The sequence below is a fragment of the Brassica rapa genome, chromosome A08 (assembly GCF_000309985.2).
Source record: "Brassica rapa cultivar Chiifu-401-42 chromosome A08, CAAS_Brap_v3.01, whole genome shotgun sequence".
Lineage (NCBI taxonomy): Eukaryota > Viridiplantae > Streptophyta > Magnoliopsida > Brassicales > Brassicaceae > Brassica > Brassica rapa.
In genome coordinates this window covers 21,855,751-21,877,441 of record NC_024802.2, presented here as the reverse complement: position 1 = coordinate 21,877,441, position 21,691 = coordinate 21,855,751, and the positions used below count along the sequence as shown (strand labels likewise).

The following is a 21,691-nucleotide window of genomic DNA, read 5'->3' as shown; positions in this document are numbered from 1 at the left end:
GCCTTGCATATCTTTCATATAAACTACAACCATTGATCAAATAAGTGTTATATGCATATATATAATAATAAAAACAAAAGTTTTAATTAATATTGTATTGTTCGATCCGTGTTGCGAATACGCGGCACAGTTCCAATATAAAAAGTATAGTAAATAAAGAACATTGTAGTATAGTCCCCACTTGTCCCTCTCCCTCCCCAAACAAACCCCATTAGTCTTTTCAGATTTTTTGTATCCTTCCTCCACACATCTTTCTCTCTCTCTCTTTCTATCCTTCTTCTTCTTCTTCTCTTCTTAGCTTGCCTTTTCTTTAATATATTCTTTCAAGATCAAATAGTTCCTTCTTTGATCTCATTGGCATAGCTAAAACTTTCATGTAACCCGAACAAGAAGAGAGATATCAGTGAAGAGAAGCCAGAGATCATAATGTCTATAGATTTATCATCTGACCGTGTTTGCTATGTCCACTGCAACTTCTGCACCACGATTTTAGCGGTAATTTTCTCGCTTCCCCTATTTGCTTACATTAGAAATGGAATATTTCTCAAAAGAAAAGAGAGATTGGTATTAACTCAGAGCTAGATCTCACTTTTCTAACATAATTCAAATAGTTAAGATGTTATCTTCCTATCAATTACTTAATTGGTGATGAGTGTATGATGATTTTGCTTCTGAATATTGATGAAGATATATAGGTGAAGTTTCTTGATTTGAGAAAATAAAAGAAACCCTAGATTTTTATTTTACCTTTGTCTTTTGTGGAGATGACTCTCACTAACGGGTGGTGAGATATTATACCCAAAGAAGCAAAAGAAGTTTGGTAACTGAACCATATATTATAGTGCTCAAACAAAGTAAACTCAAAGGAACAGCTCCTGATCAGATCTAGGGCTCTATGTGTAGGTTTATTGTCTACAAGAATAGCACCTTCCTTAATTTCACAATTTTGAAGGTTTTTGTCGTTTTAGAAGACAATTTTTCTTTGTTGTTTCAGTAATTCATTCCTTCATTTTCTTAAGAACTACCAATATCAATTCCCTAAGTTCCAATCGCCATTAATATTTCCTGTAAAAGGTATTAGGCGTTGCTGCCTGCGTCCATGCGATACAGGCTCAAAAACTTTCACTAAGTTTTCAAGCTTTATAGTCTGACTTTCATATTATCGTTTAATATATAAACTGTAGCATGTGACACAGGTATGCATATATATCATATCAGTCATAGATCTTTGATCTACAAAGCGTGGTCCATGTAAAAATATTTACATCACATCACCAGCTGATAATTCTAGAAAAACATTTTTTTGCTTCCCCAAAATTTCATTTTTCAACAGTGAAGTGAGACTAATTTTATTATTATATCTATATAATTTTATTTTTATTTAATTATTTTCAGCTTTGTAGACCGGCTTGATATTGTTTACTATTTAACGGATGACTATATATACATACATTTGTGTACTGTGTACACATATATTTATATATATACATGTACCATACAAATCAATAATCTATGATATAGAAGCTATCAGGAAAAACTGACTAGGACATGAGGTCAGTTACGTTGTTTATACTTTATGGTTAATACTAGTGTAGTAGTGTTATCCCAAAATGTTATAACTTCTATACAAGTCTTGCATGCAGTGTGTAGATAAGGTTAAAATAAATATAGTAATCACGAGAAACTCTTCTAAGTTGATTATTTATAAATGTTATACTGAAGATGTAGCATGAGTGTGATTAATTAGCGACAAAAACGGTCACATTTTTTTAAAAAAAATAACGAAGGTCGCCTTGCACAAAATAGGGTTCGTATTGTAGTGGAAAGTACAAAAGATTTGTTCGACCCAGTTCGAGCAACAATGTCTTGATCTATAAAAAAGCTGCAAAGTGTTAAATCATGGCCGATCTTGACCACTTTGGATTGGATACATACACAAAGATAAAAGAAGATTATAATATAAGATGGTACCATCACATATTATGTTAAGGACTTTATGGGTTGTGGTTAAGGTCACGTCGTTTTCTAACATGGCTGTCTTCTCCTTACAAGCTTCATCAACCATTCTTCATCTCTTTACTATCTTTTATCATGTTGCCTTGAGGATTGTGTGTCAGACATATATATATATATATATATATGTCAAGAGAACCCACCATACACAAAATACCCCTCTCGTATACATATTTAGATATAGATTCATGAACTACTCTTTTACCCACTTTTTCCAGTTTTTTTAATAAATATGAAAGTAGAAGCATAACAATTTTGAATGTTTTGGGACAGGGGAAAAATATTAAACTTGATAATATATACTTCTATAAATATTTAAATATATTATATTACATGTACAAACTAGAGGAATATCTTTGACGTATGAAAAAAGAAATATTTTACTAGCTGTTTTTCCTTCAATATGAACACAAAAAATGTTTAAATTTAAACTTTAAAGGGTACTATGTACTCCGTTTTATTATTGAAGTACATTATACCGTGCGAATATTTTAAATCTGAATGATTAATTAGTGAAACTGTATAATGAAATAAACACTAGCATTTCACCTTAGGTTGATCTTTATGAATTTTCTTCGACTAATTCATTTAGAGCATGATTAATAGAGGATTTTTAGAGTGGGGTTCTTAGCTTTTTTAGTTAAAAGTTAAGAGATTGTTTCTTATATTCCGCTAAGAACTTCACCCTATGAACGCTCCGTTAATCCTGATCTTATAAGTCAACAAAAGAACCTATTTATTTGTTTTATTCAGGAAAATATTAGTTGGATTTGTATTTGTCAAATCAATACACTGTTCTATAAGTAACAAAAACGCACAGTTCTACAGAATGGAATAGTTAACATGCGTACTATATTTCTCAACCTCTCCTGTTAATTATTGCATGCACAATATAGTTAAGTTCTATTACATTAGAGATTGGTCTAACCAGCTAATCGAATAACAGGATAGTGGTAAACAAGACAAATAACTTGTCCGTATATATATATGATTTAAGATATCTTACCACCTATTTTATCCATGATCAGGTAAGTGTACCATACGCAAGTATGTTCACGCTTGTGACTGTGAGATGTGGCCATTGTACCAATTTGCTCTCTCTCAACATTGGAGTTTCACTTCATCAAAGCCCACCTACTCCCATTCATCAAGATCTTCAGGTATCATATAATAATAATCATTATAGGACTTCAACATTTTCTTGTTACTATGTCGAATTCTGGCTGATATAGTCTTTGCAATCATGAAGCAGCATAAGCAACAGATAACAACTTCGATAACAAGGAAAGAATATGGATCATCCTCTAGGAGCTCCAACCATTTCTCGACCACATTGTCAGAAAATGTCGATCGAGAGGCTCCTAGAATGCCTCCTATTCGTCGTTAGTTGCTCTTTACTCTCATTTTTGATACACAAGCATTTGAAGTTTGTGTACATATGCAATGAGTCCATAATTTTATTTTCATGGCAGCGCCGGAGAAAAGACAACGCGTTCCTTCAGCCTACAACAGATTCATCAAGTAAGTTTATCTTTTAATGAAACTTCTCAACTCCTTTCACTACCATTTTAATAACTCCCCTAATGTTAAATAGAGAGGAAATCCAAAGGATCAAGGCTGGCAATCCAGAGATCAGCCACCGCGAGGCGTTTAGCACAGCTGCTAAAAATGTAAGCTTCCTTCTTTATCATTCTTTCACAATTATAATAGCCTTCGAGAGGTAGCTCCAAATAAAATTCTTGATAGTAAAGAATTAACCGTAATGAAGATATAAAACAATTCTTTATTTCTAATGAAAAGCTTACTAAATTGTTATACTTTACAACGTTTTAAAAATATCTGTACATACTTAATTTTAAAGAAACTACAATTTTTAGTTTTTCTAATAAGTAGTAAACTTATAAAAATAGAAAATCCTAGGGTTTGATCTATTTCTCTGATGTGAGATATGATGGTTAAAAAAATAGTAATAACAATAAGTGTATATACCAACAAGATAGTGGATTCTACTTTTCGCAATTGGTGGAATGTTTATTACAGTATATTTTAAAATTTTAGTTTTGCTTGATTGGGTGTGTGTGTAGTGGGCACATTTTCCTCACATTCACTTTGGATTAAAGCTGGATGGCAACAAGAAGGGCAAGCAATTAGACCAGACAGTTGCAGGACAAAAGTCTAATGGATACTACTAAAGCCTTTACATATACGTTGATAATGGCTATTATATATATGTATGTGTATGCTGATGATGGAAGAGAAGGTAAGGAAGAAGAAGATCACCATAACCTTTCACACATATATATACGTGTATGTATGTCCCTTTCTTTTTTCTTGCGTGGGCTCCATCTATAACTTCAGTTCTAGCTTATATTCTCCTAATAAGTGAACCCATATATGGTTTTCACATCTGAACCTGAAATCTCCGTTACGAAGATTGTAATATAAGTTTCATATTTCCTTGTTCTGAAAAGGTGTAGCTCTTTGTGAGGTCACGAATTTTGAAAATTGAGTAGTTTATAGTAATCTATATCAATGTTAATTAATGTATAGAATTTGAAAAAAGGAGTTTGGACTTTACATGTTTGTTTGTGTATACTGAAATATTTATATACTTATTATACAAGCCCATGTACAGTAGTATATACATAGAGTGGGTAAGAAAAGATAAATTCCATCTTGGGATATGATATGGTGACTTTTATGGTGCTGAGATAATTCTGAAAATCACTCATTCCAAAGAAACATTCTTTACGAAAAGCAAAGGCTCCCAATGAATAGCTAAATTGGTTATTTTAACAGTTTAAAATGAAAAAAAAAAATCATTGATGAGAAATCAATGCTCGTGCTCGTGAAAAAAAAAAAGAAAAGAAATCAATGCTCGTGTCTGCATCATGTGTAAGTCAACAGAATAATTCATGTTAACGTATCTAATTTAGAAAAGGAATAATGTGTTTGAATTCTTTTAATCGCTAGTGAAAATTCTTAATAACCATTAACAAAAACCTTGTACTCTTTTATCGATTTAAAATTTAATGTTTTGTGTAGTTGTATTGTTTGTCAACTTTTGCTAAAAGAATGCGCCACTTTGGAAAAAAAATTGACTCATAGCATCGACCAAATTGCAATCACTATAGTTTCCACGTCGACATCAACTTTTTTTTTTTTTTTTTTTTTTTTTTTTTTTTTTTTTTTGCCAAGGATGTGAATATCATATAAATATGAAAGAAGTTTGTAAGCTTTACAAAAAACTAAAGACAGACTGGGTGCACTTTGGCAAAAAAGAATAAAAACAAAGTGAAACCCATATGAGAAGAAGATTTTCTAGACATTTCTTAGCCATGATAGCATAAGTGTTTTGAAGCTCTTCTTGATTTTTTTCTTCCCCAAGATCGTGTCTCTGATGTTGCGGTCTATGAGCTTGTAGATCGTTGGAGGAGTTGAGGAGATTCCCTGGTGTAGGCGTTTATTCCGCTCTGCCCAAATGTTGTAGATAGTTGCATGAGCAACCAGCTTCTTGAGAATCAAAGGAGTAGTGGAGTCCTTTAGAGAAATCCATTCAACAAAAGAAGTCCAAGTCATGAAGGCTGAATGTGTACAGCCCAACCGTTGAAGAACCAGTTTCCAAATCTGTTCACTGATTTCACAACCCAGAAGAAGATGATCTCTTGTTTCCAGAGCTGAATCACAGAGACAGCAGCTTGTAGAAGTCCCTAGACCCCAGCTTGATAGTCTTACCCGTGTAGGCATTCTATCATTATGCGCAATCCACATGAGGAAGGCGTGACGAGGCGTGGCCATCTTGAACCATACACTGGTGGACCAAGAGACTAACGGTGCTCTGTTTCGAAGCTCTTCCCAAGTTCGAGAGGCAGAGTAACGAGGCATAGCATCACCATCAATAACCCAGTGAAACACATCATCATCTTGAGAGAGTGAAGGAAGAATAATACCCGTGAGATAAATTTGAAGGCTTTCTGCAGCAAGAGATCGAGCGCCTCTCAACCGCCAGCCATTCTCATCACAAGTATCAGCGACTGAAGCATATAAAGGAATGCAGAGTTCTCTAGGGCCCGAGTCGCCAAATAATTCAATCAAGCGACCAAGAGGCGTCCAAATGTCCCACCAAAAACTAATTTTCTGTCCATTCCCAAGATTTGCTTTCAAAAAGTTTGAAGCTATAGGGCGCAAGTTCAGTAGAGATCTCCATGTCCAAGATCCTGCCTTTTTAGCTTCTAAGCTCCAGAAGCTTTCATCTCCAATTTTGTATTTCCTGATCCAAGAAGCCCACAGTGACGGGTTTGGTGTATATAACATCCAAATAAGCTTTAGGCAAAGAGTCTTGTTCCACGTCTCAAAGTCCCTGAGCCCCAGTCCTCCTTCTTTTTTTGGTAAGCACACTGTACTCCACGCAATTTTCGCTACTCCTTTGCGAGTGATATTTCCAGTCCACAGGAAACAAGAGCACAGACTCTGGATTTGTTTGATGCATCCTTTTGGGAGAACAAACGCAGATGTCCAGAAATTTATGGTACCATAGATAACCGAAGAGATCAACTGAGCACGACCAGCATAAGATAGCTTCTTTGTAGACCAAGCAGTAAAATGTCCCTTGATTTTTTGGAGCAGTGGTCTGTAGTTGGAGATCTGCAGCTTGCGATGCATAAGAGGGAGGCCCAAGTAGCGGACAGGCATTGAACCGAGGTTGAACCCGAGACTAGTAAGGTCAGTAGTTTCAGCCTGATTCAAGCCTCCAACGAAGAGTTCCGTCTTGTCCTTATTCATTCTTAATCCCGACCATGTGGCAAATAACTCCATAGTATCAACAATGTTTTCAAGGGAGCTTTTCTCACCATCAAAGAATATCATAATGTCGTCAGCAAAAGCCAGGTGCGTAGCCTCAATCTCTGATGTATTGGGATGATAGCCAATGTCTCCTACTCTGAATTTTGCATTTAGCATTTGGGAAAAGACCTCCAAAGCGATAACAAAAAGATAGGGAGATAGCGGGTCTCCCTGACGCAATCCCTTTGTTCCTTTAAAATACCCACAAAGCTCTCCATTCACTGAAACAGAAAATCTGGTGGTGGAAATACACTGAGAAATCAGTTTCCGAAAGTGAGAAGGAAAACCGAGAGCCTCTAGCGTGTTCAAGATAAAATCCCAGTTGATCGAATCAAATGCTTTTTGCAGATCAACCTTCAGCATACATCGCTTTGAGATATCTTTCCACTTATACCCAGAGACAAGCTCTGTAGCTAACAGCACATTCTCAACCAGAAGGCGCCCCGGTACAAAGGCTGATTGAGAAGAAGAGATGAGCTTTGGCAAAGCTGCTTTTATTCTGTTCGCAAGAAGCTTAGAGGCTACCTTGTAGACAGTATTGCAACACGATATTGGCCTAAACTCAGTCATCTGATTCGCATTAGGCTTCTTGGGGATCAGGGAGATGATAGTCGAGTTCCATTGCTGTAGGAGACAGCCTGTAGTCAGAAATTCTTTGATCGCTGCTATCATATCCGTCCCAACCACACTCCAGTTCGCTATGAAGAACTCCGCAGGGTAACCGTCCGGGCCAGGAGCTTTGGACTTTGGAAGAGCAAAGAAAGCTGTCTGAATATCGAGATCGCTGAAACCTGCATCAAGGAGACTCACAGCCTCAGGAGAGCAACGAAGAGGCAGGAAAGAGGCGATAACAGAAGGAGAAGGAGCAGCTGATGAAGTTGGGCCGCCGAGAAGAAGAGTGTAGTAATCAACAGCATGCTCTTTTATGTCCTCAATCCTATCAATAATAGTTCCATCCCTGCCTAGCAGAAACACAATTTGGTTTTGAGCTTGCCTTGATTTAATTATTCCGTGATAATATGCAGTGTTTGAATCTCCATCGACAGACCATTGAACCCTCGATCTCTGCTTCAGAAAGGAATCCTCAGCCTTTGCTAGCACATGCCAACGGTGATGCGCATCTCTCTCTAAATTAGTAGCAGTAGGCGATGGGTTATCAAGAGAGTTTGCTTGAGCAAGACAAAGATCCGTGAAAGCTTCTTCAACCCGTTGCTCCAGATGAGAGAAGTGTTCTCTACTGAAGGATTTAATAACTCCCTTAAGCTCTTTCAACTTTTTAGAAACTCTTAGCTGATTAGTACCATGAAAATCCAAAGAGTTCCAACAGTTACCAAGGATCTCAACAAAATCCTCATGCTGATTCAGGTGAGCGAAAAATTTAAAGGGTCGTTTCTGCTTTGGCCTGTGTTGGTCAAGAAAAACACAGCATGGAGAGTGATCAGAAATACCCGGAACTCCGAAGACTCCAATAGATTCCGGAAATTGCTGGAGCCAAGCTGAATTAGTGAGAATTCTATCCAGCTTTTTTGACACATGTCCATTGGACCAAGTGAAAGAGTTCCCACAGTAAGGAAGGTCAAAGAGAGAGCATTCGTCAATGCACTCCTTGAAGTCCCTCATGCCCCGTGGGAAAGAGAATTGGTCAATCTTTGAGTGTTCTGAAGGATCTAATATTTCATTGAAATCACCATAGGTAAGCCACGGGACGTTTACCAGCTGCGGAAGTGAGGAGCATGCTTCCAATTCTTGCCAAAGCGTGCGTCTCTCAATCCTGCAATTTGAACCATACACACAGGAGATTGCAATTTCATTTCTGACATTTGGGAGCTTCACAAGACAAGTAGTCATTTGACGTGAGCTCGAGATGATTTTGACTTGAACAGATGGGTGCCAAACAACCCAAATTCTTCCGATATCCGAGTGATCGTAATTACTGTGAAAAGACCAACCCGGTAGAATAGAGTTCAAAATAGCATCCGACTTAGGTAGCAGTACATGTGTCTCCACGAGACCACCAAAAATAGGTTTATTCTTCCGCATCCATTTCCTAAAACCCCTCCGCTTTACAGAATCATTTATTCCTCTTATATTCCAACAAAAAAGATCCATATATAAGAGGTAAAATTTAGAGGATTAAAGGGCCTCCTGCCCTAGCCTTTCCTTTTAACTGTTTCTTCATTCTTCGAGAAATGACTTCGATGTATTTATCATCTCCGTCACCCGGATCCTCATCACCCGAAAAGTTACTACCATCAGAAACATGACCAGATGAGATGGAGTTTTTTGAGGAATAAGGGGTTAAATCAACGACAAGGCCACCTTCAACCAGATCATTAATCTCGACAGCCAACGTCTGGGAATGAAGATTCACATGCTGAGAGTGGTGGCTGATAGGAGACACTGATCTTTGCCTGTTCTCCAAGGACTTCGAGCGCTGTGGAAGTGAAGGAGGATTAGTCCGTAGTAAAGGAGAATTAGCCCGAGCTGGAGTAGACCGCTCTGAGGGAATATCAGACCGTGCTGGAGGGACAGAAGAAGAGGCCGTCGCACCCTTGTTCTTATCTCCCACTGGTCTGTAGACTTTTTTTGTCTGAGAGACAATTGGTAGAAGGCTTTTTATAGGAGCCTTTCCTCTTGCCTTTTCGCGGTTATATCTCGAGCAATCAACCGTTAGGTGCTTGACAGAGTTGCAGAGAGTACATGTCTTAGGCGCATCCTTACAGCGGGAGATGGTATGACCGACTTTCTTGCAAAAGGAGCACAATGACGGCATGAAGGGGCTAGAAACAGATATGCGTCGAGTATCTCCACTCTCAAACCGTGCATTGACAAAGTTTGGGAGAGGCTTTCGAGGATCAATAACAGTGTAGACCTTTGCCACTTCAATGTCGATAAGTTGCTCCGTTGACGGATGAAGGCAAACAGGGTGGCCCACTATTCCTGCAATTTCTTGCAAAGCATCTTGGTTGAAGAACTGAAGCGGAACTCCTCTAAGCTCGAGCCAAACCGGCACCATCTCGAGCTCAGGTTTAACCTGTTGAAGGCCTGGAGACCACTTGGCTACAAACATCGTTTGCCCATCGATCTGCCAGAAGTTCTGAGCAAGGATGCGTCTACGGGCATGAGGACAGGGTACACGGAAAAGGAAAGCTTGATTATCCATCTTCGATACCGTGATGTCTCTACGGTGTTTACTCCAAATTCCATTTACAATTGCATGAACGGCACCCCGGGCAGGGGCGTCGTTGTAGAACTGACCAAGGATAAAGCATTCCCAGGCTTTTTTGTTCTTTTCAACAACTGCATTTGGAATGGTAACGCACGGTTCACCAGAGTCCAGCAAGAACGGCTTCTCCTTCGGTTGAAGTTTTATAGAAGCTTCCTTCACAAAACCTTTCCAGAGTTCTGCAGGGCTGGGACTCGATAGAGGAACAGTGGACTTTGCAGGAGAGGAACCGTTGCTGGTCATTCTATCCTGAGAGGATTTCAAGTCTGTTCCCGTTTCCTTTCCAGTGTTTGCATCAACAGTGGTGTCGGGAATTGTAGGTCTAGGTACAGCATTCGATTCTGTAGCTAGGTTTTCGAGATTGGGGGTTTCAATCTCCATGGCCAGATCCACTACAGTAGCAGTAGTCTGGGCATCTTTGACTGGGGAAAAGTCAGGATCGACCTTTCCAGTAACGGAGTCGGAGCCAGCAGCGTGTGGTGAGACAGTGCGAGGCTTGGACGCAGAGGTGGAGCGAGAGGCAGAGCAGGGGTGAGTGGTTGAACGGTTTGGTGGCTTTCCTTTGGGTGGCTTCTTTTTTGCCATGGCCGCAGGGGGTGACCGGCGCCGTAGACGGCGACGGAGGAGGTGAAACGAAGTGGTTTTCAGTTTGGGAGATTTTTCGCACAGGCGCGTGAGGCGCGTTCTTTCTTTTAAAAATATGTTTGTGGAAACCGTCGACATCAACTTGCTATTCAAATTTCAAGTATACATATTAATTATAACTTTCATTTTCTATAGTCCAAAATTGACCCGAACTGTGCTTGTGGCTATGTTTAATGAAAGCCATCTCTCTCTCTCTCAACGAAGGTTAGAGATGTAGGGCCATGTTGTCCAGTGTGTGCAACAGACCAACAGTGTTAGAGACACTTACGTACACCTTCCGTCGACTCGTCCATGCACACTCATTTATGAAAGAAAACTAAAATACATAAAAACTTGCGTATAATAAGATATACTAATTTAAAATGGACAAGAAAATAGTTTTTTTTTTAAAATGAATGATCCAAAAGAAAAACAGAATCTGAAACGTCAAATCATGTTAGTTGGGGTCTTTGGATGTCTTTGGCTGTTTGTGCCTCTGACGGGTCTTGTCCACACACTTTAATGTTTTCTTTTCTTCCTTCTTTCTCACTGCATTTTTTTTCTCATCATTATTATGTTTTTCTTTTCAACCTCCATTTTTATTAGGGTTTTTGTTTCCTTAATTTTTACGATTAGTCTTGTATACCGAATCAGTTACTCTAATTATCATTTTTTTTCTTCGATTGCATGTTTGTGAGAAAACCCTAAGTACACAGGAACACAATGTCAAATCATATGTATGTTTGTAAACAAAAACTATAAATTAAGTGACTAATTTAAAAAAAAAAAGACACACACAATTGAAAACTATGTTCAAAAGTAGATAAAAAATATTGAAAGTATGGTTTGTTCTGTATACGTTATACATACAAGATCATATACACTCTCTTCTCGACTTCGCTGAAGACCGTCTACTTTTGATGTGGATTGGATTATGATGCGAGCGACTAGCTAGTAGGACTGGGCATATAATATCGAGACTTGAGTTAACAAAGATTGAAAATACAAATCTGATTTGATAATTAATATACAGTAGCCAAACTTTTATTTTTCTGTTGAATTCAAGAAGTTCTGGTCCAAACCTATAATCTTTTTGGCCATGGACAAGAGCCGGTTACTTTCTTTTTTTAGTTGAATTTGAGAAGTTATAGACATAATCCCATGATATTTTTGGACCATGGACAAGAGCCACTTGCTTAATCCACTCTCCATAACTGATGAGACTCGAACCTAGCACCTATTTTCTTTGGAAAGAAGGCTTTAGCAGTAGAGTTAACACCTTCAAATCACTAGTCCAAATTAATATGAACATATTAGCTAGGAATTATATAAAATCTTCCCCTAAAGATATTTTTCTTTAAACCTAAACATTTTGTGTATGTGTGTTTGTATAAATATAAATCCAGATGGAAAAATTCGAAAATTCGTCAGTATTATATATTTTTGAACATTTAATACAAATTCATATATTTAGTCCTCTATTAGAAAATATCTCAACTCGGTCCAAATAAAACAAAAATCCGAACAAATAATAGACTCAAAATATCCAAAAAAAATTAAAATATATGAACCGAACCGGTAATGTGAAATTAGAGAAGAAACATTTGAAATTCTAATTTTTCATAAAATAAATGAAAATTCTTAAATACCAAATGTATTCTATTAACCACGTGGCGATACTTTAATGGTTAGACTACTGGACTGATTATTTTGAGCGGCGTAGAGGAGCGACGTTCGTCTCCGATTGAATCAATCAGAAGAAAAAAAAATCGATTTCGATCTGAGAGAAAGTGTGCGAAGAAGATGGGAGATTCGCGATCGTTGCTGGATGGATTCAAGGGGTTCTGGGAGGAGAGGTTATCGTTCCTGGATAATTACACGAGGTTCACCAAACGCGACACGCCTCTTCCTTCTTGGTCTTCCTCCGACGTCGACGAGTTCATAGCTTCCGATCCCGTCAATGGACCCACCGTATTGCCCCCTCTCTCTCTCTCTGTATCCATGGATTATTTGATTGATTTTGTTTGTTGTTCACTGATTGTGCCTTTGTGATTCTCTGACTGATTGTTCGTGGCTCTTTGATCTATGTGATTCTTTTGAAGTAGAGAGCTCTGTTATTGAATAGATAGGAGAAGCTCAGTGAATCCTCTCAGTGAGTTTACACTATTCTTAGCAAAGATTTTTGATGTGAATGTATTAGGGAAGGAATAGATTATTGTTTAATGGAGTTAAAAGATATTGAATGTTGGAAGAAACTTGATGAAAGAGGAGAGGTAAGAGGAAGCTATAGTAAGAAGCAGGATAGATAGTTACTAGAGCAGAATGTGATCAGTATTCAGGAATTTAGTAAGGGTTAGGAGAGTGTTTTGGATTCTTTATGATTCAACCCATGTTCCATTCCATGCTCCACTTCTTGCTCATTTCTTAGCTCATATGCACTCTTACTCAAGATATAGACGTTTTTGCTCCTTAGAAAGCTTGGACTTACGTTGTGTTTTCATCCTATTGCAGCTGAAAACTGCTAGGGAAGCTGCGGCTTTTGGTGCTACTGGAGCTGCACTTGGAGCTGTATCTACTGCTGCTTTTGCCTGGAAATACTCGAAGTCTCCACATGGTAAAGACTCTTTTTCTCTTTGTGAATAACCTTTTAATCTTTAGACGAAATGAACATTTTCTGGAGTAAGTTAAATACTTTATGTCCCATATATAAATAAAACGCTGTTGTTACATGGTGGACTTACATGTTTGGCAAATACTGAACTGTATGCGTATATCTCTTGATAAGTCTGACTCTGACACCTCTGTTACTGCTGCTTGGTGCGACAGGTGCTGCACTGTCATTCTTAGGAGGAGGTCTTTTTGGTTGGACCTTCGGGCAAGAAGTCGCGAACCACACGATGCAGCTGTATAAGCTGGACACGATGGCTGCTCAAGTTAAGTTCATGGAATGGTGGGAACGCAAGTCTCAAAGGTCCTGAATCCTAAAACAGAGAGACGCGTGCTATTTTCTCTGCCAAGATTGTCTTGCAAAGAGCATGAGATGGTGGTAGCAGTTAAATCCATTTTCAGACTCTCTTTCGAACCTTTCTTTATGTTCTCACTCTCGAAACGTGTTTGTTTTCCTTGTCTCAATAATTCAACAATGCCCCATGAGAAGATGAACTGAAACAGTCTCATTTGGATTTATAATAAAAAAGCTTATTCAGTGTTAAAAATACAACATAATGGCCTTTGGGACTTGAAGAAACAACATTATCTTGCCTCTATTATATGCTAAAATACATTTACATAGCCATTGACACTGTTGTTTATGGGTTCGACAAGTCAAGGAATCATATTTGAACTCCAGTAACCAAATCTATTTTAGTTTGATTTTGTTCCGTTCGGTTTACCAGATTAATCTGAAACCTAAATTTCCTAAACTTTAAAATAATAGAGTTCCTTTTCAATAGATGTCTCCTGGCCCATTATTTTTGTTTGAGTTTATGAAGGCCCAACTAAAACTCAGTAATGAAAAATATTTAATTGAACTTGCATTTTGTTAGTCACCGAAGGAAACTTACTGATATAAGTTTTTCATTTTTTTGCATATCAATGACAGTGGTCATAATATATTGAACATGTGATTTAATTTTTCGCAAAATTTCCTTTTTAATTTAAGTAATTTTGGAATAAATTGTTTTTCCGAAACATAAAATCTGAAAATTTCTGATGTAATCAATCAAAATCACTGGAATGAAAAAGAACTTCGAATCTACGGTAGTAAAGTAAAAGCACACTACAAAACACGTTATCTAAGGATTCCATTTAGTAAGGCTGTAGAAACGACAGTTGGCAGATGTAGGGAAGCCAAGACAGCAAACATAAGGTGAGAGATCACGTGGTGTGAAGGAGAAGGAGGCGTTGGTTTTTTATTGGACCGACCAGTTTGCATCGTTTCTTGTTCCTTCGTATACCCCAAACATCAAGACTTGTCCACATGCCAATGACCAGCTTATTACTTTATGTATAGACTCATATCTCTTTTTTATAGCAAATATAGATCAATCAAAGCAAAGCTCTGTAATCTAGAGAATCGGGAGAGGAAGAAGAGTAATGTCATGCAGTATGGGATCTTCATCATCATCTTGTTTTAATGTGTTACTCATCATGAGCCTTATGGTTCTGAGTTTGTCGGCTGATGCGTACAAGAACTACACTGTGGGTGAGTCCAAAGGATGGTTCGATATCCAGGAGAGACCCTCTGTAAACTATCAGAAATGGGCTGATTCCAAATCCTTTTCTTTGGGTGATTTCCTCAGTAAGTTTACACCAAATTTTAGCTCTATTTTTTGAAGTAACCATAGTAATATATAAAAACCAAGCATATTTTTAAGAAATAATGTTAAGAAAATGTAGTTTCTGACTTTTAGATATTGAAAAATTCAATATTTTAGTAAATGTGCAGTTTAAAACTTTTAATTGATCGTTTTGTTTTTGGTTTATGAAGTCTCAAATCATAAACGTCTTTGTTGTTCAAATGTAGTATTCAACACAGATAGCAACCATTCAGTGGTGCAAACATATGATTACAAAACATACAAATCATGCGATTACAACAATAATGAAGACAATAGTACAAGAGAGTGGTCAGCTGCAAAACCTTCAGCAACATCTCCAGTTCCGGTCTCGGTAAAAGTTCCTCTTGTCAAAGAAGGTTCCAATTATTTCTTCTCAGGAAACTATGATGGTGAACAATGCAAATTTGGACAGCATTTCATGATAAATGTAACACATGGTCAAGGCCTACCATCACCAGATGAAGATGATGAGACGGCCCCTGGACCAGGCCAATCCTCTCAATCCGGTGATGATGATGAAGTTGCTCCAGATACCATAGTTCCTGCCAATTTTGACCATCCTAAAGATATTGAGAGTGATGATGATGATAGTTTGGTTAAGGGTCGTAAAAATTCTTCTTGCATAGCAAAATACAATTTGGTATGTTTAGTTTTTATGGGGTTCTTGGCATCATTCTTTTAGTCAATTCTCCTTCGGTTCTGATGACTACAGTTTTTGTATGTGTAATATAAGCATTCTGTTTCTTGGAGTTATAATAATAGTTACAAAATTATAAACATAGAATATGTGTTTCTGGAGGTGTAATACTAATTATCTACTGAATTTTTTTTAATCAGTTACAATGCACTGATTTAGTTCTTTATACGATTTTAAATTACTAATAATCTAATAAATTAAGTACAAGTTAGCTACTGACTTTTGTAATTGTATATCCTCATGACTTCAAATCTTAAAAAGTCAAGATGGAGTTGAGTTGTAATATTTTATTGAGTTGGATGCAACAATCAAGAGGAAAATAGACCCAAAAATAATTCAAGAAGACAAGACATCCCCAGATATAATATTAAGTAGGTTGTAATATATGTTAAGCTTATAACTCTACTGAAAGTGCCGACAAAAACAAAAAAAAACTCTATTGAAAGTCGATCAAAACCACTTACTACCAGAGTAAATCTAATTTTTAATGCATGCAATGCAATTATGATGTGCGTTTTATGCCATTCTACTTCAAATGCATCACTTAACATCCGTGATACCGTGTTAAATTCATTTCTTCCTCGTCTCTTTCCCTCTATAACACTCTTCTCGTCCTTTCTCGCCTACCTTTATGGCTTTCCAGATTATTATTGCTTTATAAGCTTTCCAGATTATTATTGCTTTATAAGCTTTCTTTGTCGTTTGTGATAATAATTGTGTTATGCCTTTCAAACCACTAACCGTTTTAGTTGTTCGTTGTCTATTTAGTAGCCATTCAATAATTTGACAGGTACATGCCATGACATTCCTCACAAGTCACAAGAAGATGATGCACGTGTTTGTTCAGCTGGAAACAACTACAAAATTCAAGAGAGTACAATAAAATATAAGATGATAAGAAAGTAAGCTATTGCCTTGTCTGGCCATCATGGCACATGGGAGGAATACATAATTAACATAACTGTAATGATAGACGACCACACCCACTTTTCCCATAAGAAAAAAAAAACAAATAAATAGAAAGATTAAATAAATATAATGTATATCCATCAAAGAAAAATAAAACCAAAAATAAGAATAAAAATATACAAAGGTGGTGGTTGCAAGCAGGTATATAGTTTACAGAGGAACCAAAGCACCCTTTGCTGTTCTTTTTACGATGTAGTGTCCCAAGTCGTTGATGGTGTTTTCGAACTCCACACTGTTCGTCCCTTCACCACTTCAGCTCCATCCTGGAGTCGAAGCAAATGCTGACATTCCACTTCACCAGCTGTCCCGAGGCTACCAACATCGCAACCCGAAACCGCGGTGAGAGACTGAAGCACACTGTCTCTCCCGCATTCCCTCCTGTACTCAAGAGTCATGCTTTTCAGCTTATGCTTCTCCATCATCTCCACTGGAGCACTCTCGAGTATCCACCCGATGTACTTCACATTGTTAACATGCTGGTTAACATCCAAGTCACTCCATCTCGGCTGCAAAAGTTCATCACCAAACTCATAAGAATCTCTCAAGAGTTTTACACGCTAAAAGATAAAGAGTTGAATATTTATACTTACGGTGAGACCAGAGCGAACATAGTCAGCAGTCTTGTCATCTAGCTTTGTTAACTTTCTGCTGTCCTCGGCAAGGATTGGGTCAGAGTTCACAAAGTAAGGCTCTATCTCCCCTCGAACCTCTTCAGGAAGCTTTGATAATTTCCTTGTCACTTTATTCATCATCACCCACACACTGTTTTGCAGCACAGAGATGGTTATAACTCAATAATTAGATAATAGCTTAAGAGTAAACAAAAACAAAAAGAAGCTAACCTTGATGCTCGAGTTAAGATTTCTCCAGTATTGCAATCCCGAACTAGCCAATCACGACGCATACCGTTCTTCCCAGACTTACTGACCCATGTATCTACTTCAACAACATCTCCCCTGGTGAAAGCAGACATTTGAATAAGCAAATGATTCATGCATGTTGTTTTAAGGTTAAGTGGTGAGAGAGCTTTACCAAGTAGGATATTTATCAACTACAACCTGCATACGAGTAACGACCCATATCAAGTTCTTCTTAACCATCTCAGGTGTAGAACCAAACCCATCTCCCAGCAGTCCTGCAGACTTCACATGGTTGAGAGCCGTTTCCTGTCATTAGGAGAAGAGTTAGATACAGATCGGTTTTTTCGGGTATCGGATTTTTTTGGTTTAAAATTAAACTCAATTTTACGGACAGGGTTTGAGTCCGGGTAGGTTCGTAGGAACCTAGAAATATCTAAATAACCTATATCTATATGTCACTAAACAATTTATAAAAATATAAAAACCAACATCAGTGCGGGTCAAGCTATAGTATCAAACGAGTGTGATTGTAATATACCTGTAAGTGATTCATGACTGTTTCTATAGATGCAGAGCGATCAGCACCTATTTCATAAGACCTGATATCGAAATTCTGACGGTACACAAGCCCATCCTGAACGATTCTCCCTAACCCAAACGGATCCATAATCATGTCGGAGCGTCTCGGTTTAGTATCAAGCATCATCCACTGCTTCTCAGCTGCTAAGAAGACCGTTGTGATGGCGGCGAGAAGCATGCTCCAGTCAGGTAGCTGGTTGATGAACGTTCTGGGTGCGTGTTGTTGCGAGAGATCGTGGTTATTATCAGTCTTTACGATGTGTACTGAGCCTGGCAGAGAGACTTTCTTGCCGTTGATCTTGGATGGAGCTTGGGCGTTTGGTTTGACCTTTAACCTGCCGGAAGAGTTTGGTGTGGGGTTGAGTCCGGAGAAGTTGGTGGAGGTGAGTTTGTTGGTTTTGCCATTGGGGTCGAGAGAGGAAGATGGGAGAGGGAAGAATGAGGATGTAGCAGAGGTGGCCACCATGACGAGTAGCTAAAGACACACTGACACCACAGAAAAAAAGAAGCTAAATCAGTGAGTGATGTAATACAAAAGGCTACATCTTAGAGCAGTTAGCATGATGGGTATGCTCAATAATTAATTAATCTACTGAAGGAACAGTAGATATCTTGAACACACATACAAAGAAAAAGCTAAACCAGTGAGTGATGTAATACAAAGGCTACAACTTTAAGCAATTAGCATGATGAGTAGGCACATCAATTAAGTAATCAACTAAAGGAACAATAGAAATTTTGAATACACACATAAAAAAAGCTAAACCAGTGAGTTATGTAATGCAAATGTTACATCTTTAAACAATTAGCATGATGGGTATGCTTACCAATTAATTAATCAACTAAAGGAACACTTAAAATCTCAAACACACACACACACACATAAAAAGAAGCTAAATCAGTGAGTGATGTAATACAAAGGCTACATCTTTAACCAATTAGCATGATGAATATGCTTACAAATTCATTAATCAACTAAAGGAACACTTGAAACCTTAAACACACACACAAAGACACGATTTTTATGTGTAACCAAAAAAAGATGTATATAGCTCAAATTATTAGTTTAATCATGTTTCAGCCACTGAGCTTATTGGAGATTCACGACAAGTTGCTAGAGATTAAACGATGCAAACCATTCAAATCGTAGCTGAAGCTCAAGCTCAAAATCGCTATTTCATTCACAAGCATTTGCAAAAGAGATTGGGAGAAACCAATTTGAGCAGGCAGGTAAGAAAGAAAATTCAGATCTGCAATCCAAACAACGAAAACAGAAGCTAGACGAAAGTAAAACCGATTGAATCAGATCCGTCGAAACCTCCAAACAAAAAAAGAACCAATTTTTATTCTAAAAGGGTAATTCGAATATTATTGTTTCCAAAAAGCATTGAACTTTTGCAAATCAGATAACCAATCCGAATCAGATAGATAGAGAGAGACAGAGAGAGAGATCTTACAACCTTCAGGTGTAGAATGAAGAATTAAAATCACAATAACGCCAATGTTCTCAGGAGTCTCCAAACCCAAAAGTTATCTCCTTCTTCAGCTGAGCCTCCCTGTCTTTCACGATCTCCTTTCTCTATTTTTCTCTCAATTATTTTTTTTATTTTTGAGATTCTCAATATTTTTAAAAAATACAAAAGCGCGGAGAGAGAGAGAGAGAGTGGGTGAGAGAAATGTGGATGAGATGGCCTTTCGTATGTATATGTATATATAATTTGAATTTTGCCTCCTTCCTAGCTCCTCCCTTTGTTATAGTTTCAAAACAAGATTTTGTTTTCTCTACCTTTTTTTTCTTCTTGTTACAATATTGTTTACCTAATCAGGCATATTTTATTCATTTTCTTTTATATATATTTTCACGTCTTCTTTTTCTTACAAATTCTAGCACGCAAGACTTGATTGGTTTGCTTGTTTTTTTTTGCTTAACTTTGGAATTTTCCATCCCATTGGATTTGAATTGTCTCGCATGTGAGAATTGCTATATATTCACACATTTGTGGAGAAAGTGACACTTGTCAGATTTGTACGTTGTTTAGTAGAGAGATTTGTCAATTTTGGCACCGAACGACGTTTGTCACACGATAATAATAAGAGTGGGGGCACAAGAATAACAAGGTACATGTGCATGTGCATGCGCATGCATCTATCCCTTTCTTTCTTACTTCTGTATTGTATTTGCTAAAGCTGAAATACACAATTTAACATTACGTACGCAACTACGCATCGTTATGAGGTTTCTTATTTGGTTTAATTACCATATACAGTTTTGTTAAATTATCAAATCCTTTTCGTTGACCTATATATATATGGGTCCCGAAGCATTCGAGCTCATTATTAGTAACAAGAATGCCTTCATCACCATATGAAGATTCTAGTGATGATTCATGATTTACGGTTGCTTTCCAGAGTTCAACTAGACAATATCCTTTTTTTTTTGCTAAACGACTATATCCTTCTTAGACTGATAGTTGGCGTTACTTTTTTTTTACCAAAGACTAAGAAGAGATACAATCACCAAAATATATAGATTCACCAAGATGTAACAAATAGATACAATCACCAACAACTAAGAAAAAAAAAACACATAGGGCAAAGACATACATATATAAAAAGATTGACCCTGGTTAGTTTATCCATTCATATATATATGCAAGTCAGCAAAAGAGAAAAGAAAAAAACACTTTATTTTGGAAAATCAGAATAACAACACCACAGCCAAATGTTTGTTTGATTAAAAAGATATAAAGAATCATGGTCATCTCTCTACATTCTTCCCCTTGTTGTTCACTAATATTGATGAAAATTCATCAACATGTGCTTCGGTGCTCTTCTTATATTCATCTCGCTGTCGTCCCACCATTTGATACCTAAACTATACGTTCTCTTGCTCTCCCTTCTTTGCCACTGCTCTCATTAAATTATTCTAACTGTAGACGTTGTTTTTGGGACCCTAGTCTCATGAAGTGTAGTCCACGTTTGCGAATGCCCATGTGACTCGTTGTTATAACGTATTGAAAAATGATTTGCATTTTAGTGGATATAGTTTTCTTCTGATTAAGCAAGAAGAAAATGACAATAATTCATGATCCAATATGTTAGGAAAAGACTCATATAAATAACTGAAAATGTATTACCATGGAGATACATAGGAACAAGTCTACTATCACCATGGAGATACATAGGAGCTGGACATTTTATCTGTTAAATTTGATTCAATCCAAAAAAACCAGATATCAGTAAAGTTTTACAGCAAAGCAAATACTAAAAAATCAATATCCATTAAAAATAAATCAAATCACAAATACTAAAATTTTAAGAACCGAATATCCAATCCGCTCCGACAAACATATATATATTGATTAAATGTATATTTTTAAATGTAAATTTTTAAATAATTTTTATTTTAACATATGATTTAATAAATTCTATTCACAAAAAAAATTAAAGACATCTAAAATCAAATGTTAAAATTCTAATTAAAAAATGTTGTTACTTTAAAACCAAAAAAATTATCCCGCGCTTTTATAGAGCGTGTCAA

General features: G+C 37.1%; 5 protein-coding genes across 7 annotated transcripts; 3 read left to right on the top strand and 2 right to left on the bottom strand.

Moving 5' to 3' along the window:
* The first annotated feature begins 147 nt into the window (after positions 1-147).
* LOC103836389 (putative axial regulator YABBY 2) lies at positions 148-4,505 on the top strand. 2 transcript variants are annotated; one of them, XM_009112643.3, is made up of 6 exons: positions 148-495; positions 3,042-3,173; positions 3,263-3,395; positions 3,486-3,534; positions 3,608-3,683; positions 4,098-4,505. In XM_009112643.3, the coding sequence occupies exons 1-6, from the start codon at positions 427-429 to the stop codon at positions 4,203-4,205; spliced, it is 567 nt and encodes a 188-aa protein (XP_009110891.1). In that variant the 5' UTR covers positions 148-426; the 3' UTR covers positions 4,206-4,505. The 2 variants fall into 2 exon arrangements, with proteins under 2 accessions (XP_009110891.1, XP_009110892.1); XM_009112644.3 differs by having other exon boundaries at positions 155-495; positions 3,266-3,395.
* An 829-nt stretch (positions 4,506-5,334) lies between these two features.
* On the bottom strand, positions 5,335-8,895 carry LOC117127540. Its single transcript, XM_033278125.1, has one exon. The coding sequence runs from the start codon at positions 8,893-8,895 to the stop codon at positions 5,335-5,337; it is 3,561 nt and encodes a 1,186-aa protein (XP_033134016.1).
* Positions 8,896-12,382: 3,487 nt separating this feature from the next.
* On the top strand, positions 12,383-13,925 carry LOC103836388 (succinate dehydrogenase subunit 6, mitochondrial). The gene is made up of 3 exons (XM_009112642.2): positions 12,383-12,676; positions 13,217-13,319; positions 13,532-13,925. Exons 1-3 carry the CDS (start codon positions 12,509-12,511, stop codon positions 13,681-13,683), a joined length of 423 nt encoding a protein of 140 aa, XP_009110890.1. The 5' UTR covers positions 12,383-12,508; the 3' UTR covers positions 13,684-13,925.
* Positions 13,926-14,171: 246 nt separating this feature from the next.
* On the top strand, positions 14,172-15,904 carry LOC103836387 (cucumber peeling cupredoxin). The gene is made up of 2 exons (XM_009112641.3): positions 14,172-15,005; positions 15,231-15,904. The coding sequence occupies exons 1-2, from the start codon at positions 14,801-14,803 to the stop codon at positions 15,725-15,727; spliced, it is 702 nt and encodes a 233-aa protein (XP_009110889.1). The 5' UTR covers positions 14,172-14,800; the 3' UTR covers positions 15,728-15,904.
* An 805-nt stretch (positions 15,905-16,709) lies between these two features.
* LOC103836386 (palmitoyl-acyl carrier protein thioesterase, chloroplastic) lies at positions 16,710-19,881 on the bottom strand. Of its 2 annotated transcripts, none has more exons than XM_033277322.1 (6): positions 19,608-19,881; positions 18,110-18,636; positions 17,744-17,877; positions 17,554-17,667; positions 17,302-17,473; positions 16,710-17,217 (listed from the first exon to the last, which is right to left on the bottom strand). In XM_033277322.1, exons 2-6 carry the CDS (start codon positions 18,614-18,616, stop codon positions 16,897-16,899), a joined length of 1,248 nt encoding a protein of 415 aa, XP_033133213.1. In that variant the 5' UTR covers positions 18,617-18,636; positions 19,608-19,881; the 3' UTR covers positions 16,710-16,896. The 2 variants fall into 2 exon arrangements, with proteins under 2 accessions (XP_033133213.1, XP_009110887.2); XM_009112639.3 differs by having other exon boundaries at positions 19,611-19,868.
* Positions 19,882-21,691: the final 1,810 nt, after the last annotated feature.

Bases quoted from the DNA above. Each gene is read 5' to 3' on its own strand.
- LOC103836389 (XM_009112643.3), top strand. From the start codon at position 427: ATGTCTATAGATTTATCATCTGACCGTGTTTGCTATGTCCACTGCAAC. The intron at 496-3,041 runs GTAATTTTCTCG...ATCCATGATCAG, and splicing joins TCTGCACCACGATTTTAGCG to GTAAGTGTACCATACGCAAG. The intron at 3,535-3,607 runs GTAAGTTTATCT...AATGTTAAATAG, and splicing joins GCCTACAACAGATTCATCAA to AGAGGAAATCCAAAGGATCA.
- LOC117127540 (XM_033278125.1), bottom strand. From the start codon at position 8,895: ATGCGGAAGAATAAACCTATTTTTGGTGGTCTCGTGGAGACACATGTA.
- LOC103836388 (XM_009112642.2), top strand. From the start codon at position 12,509: ATGGGAGATTCGCGATCGTTGCTGGATGGATTCAAGGGGTTCTGGGAG. The intron at 12,677-13,216 runs GTATTGCCCCCT...ATCCTATTGCAG, and splicing joins ATCCCGTCAATGGACCCACC to CTGAAAACTGCTAGGGAAGC. The intron at 13,320-13,531 runs GTAAAGACTCTT...TTGGTGCGACAG, and splicing joins ATACTCGAAGTCTCCACATG to GTGCTGCACTGTCATTCTTA.
- LOC103836387 (XM_009112641.3), top strand. From the start codon at position 14,801: ATGTCATGCAGTATGGGATCTTCATCATCATCTTGTTTTAATGTGTTA. The intron at 15,006-15,230 runs GTAAGTTTACAC...GTTCAAATGTAG, and splicing joins TTCTTTGGGTGATTTCCTCA to TATTCAACACAGATAGCAAC.
- LOC103836386 (XM_033277322.1), bottom strand. From the start codon at position 18,616: ATGGTGGCCACCTCTGCTACATCCTCATTCTTCCCTCTCCCATCTTCC. The intron at 17,878-18,109 runs GTATATTACAAT...TCCTAATGACAG, and splicing joins CAGTCATGAATCACTTACAG to GAAACGGCTCTCAACCATGT. The intron at 17,218-17,301 runs GTAAGTATAAAT...GAACTTTTGCAG, and splicing joins ATGTTCGCTCTGGTCTCACC to CCGAGATGGAGTGACTTGGA.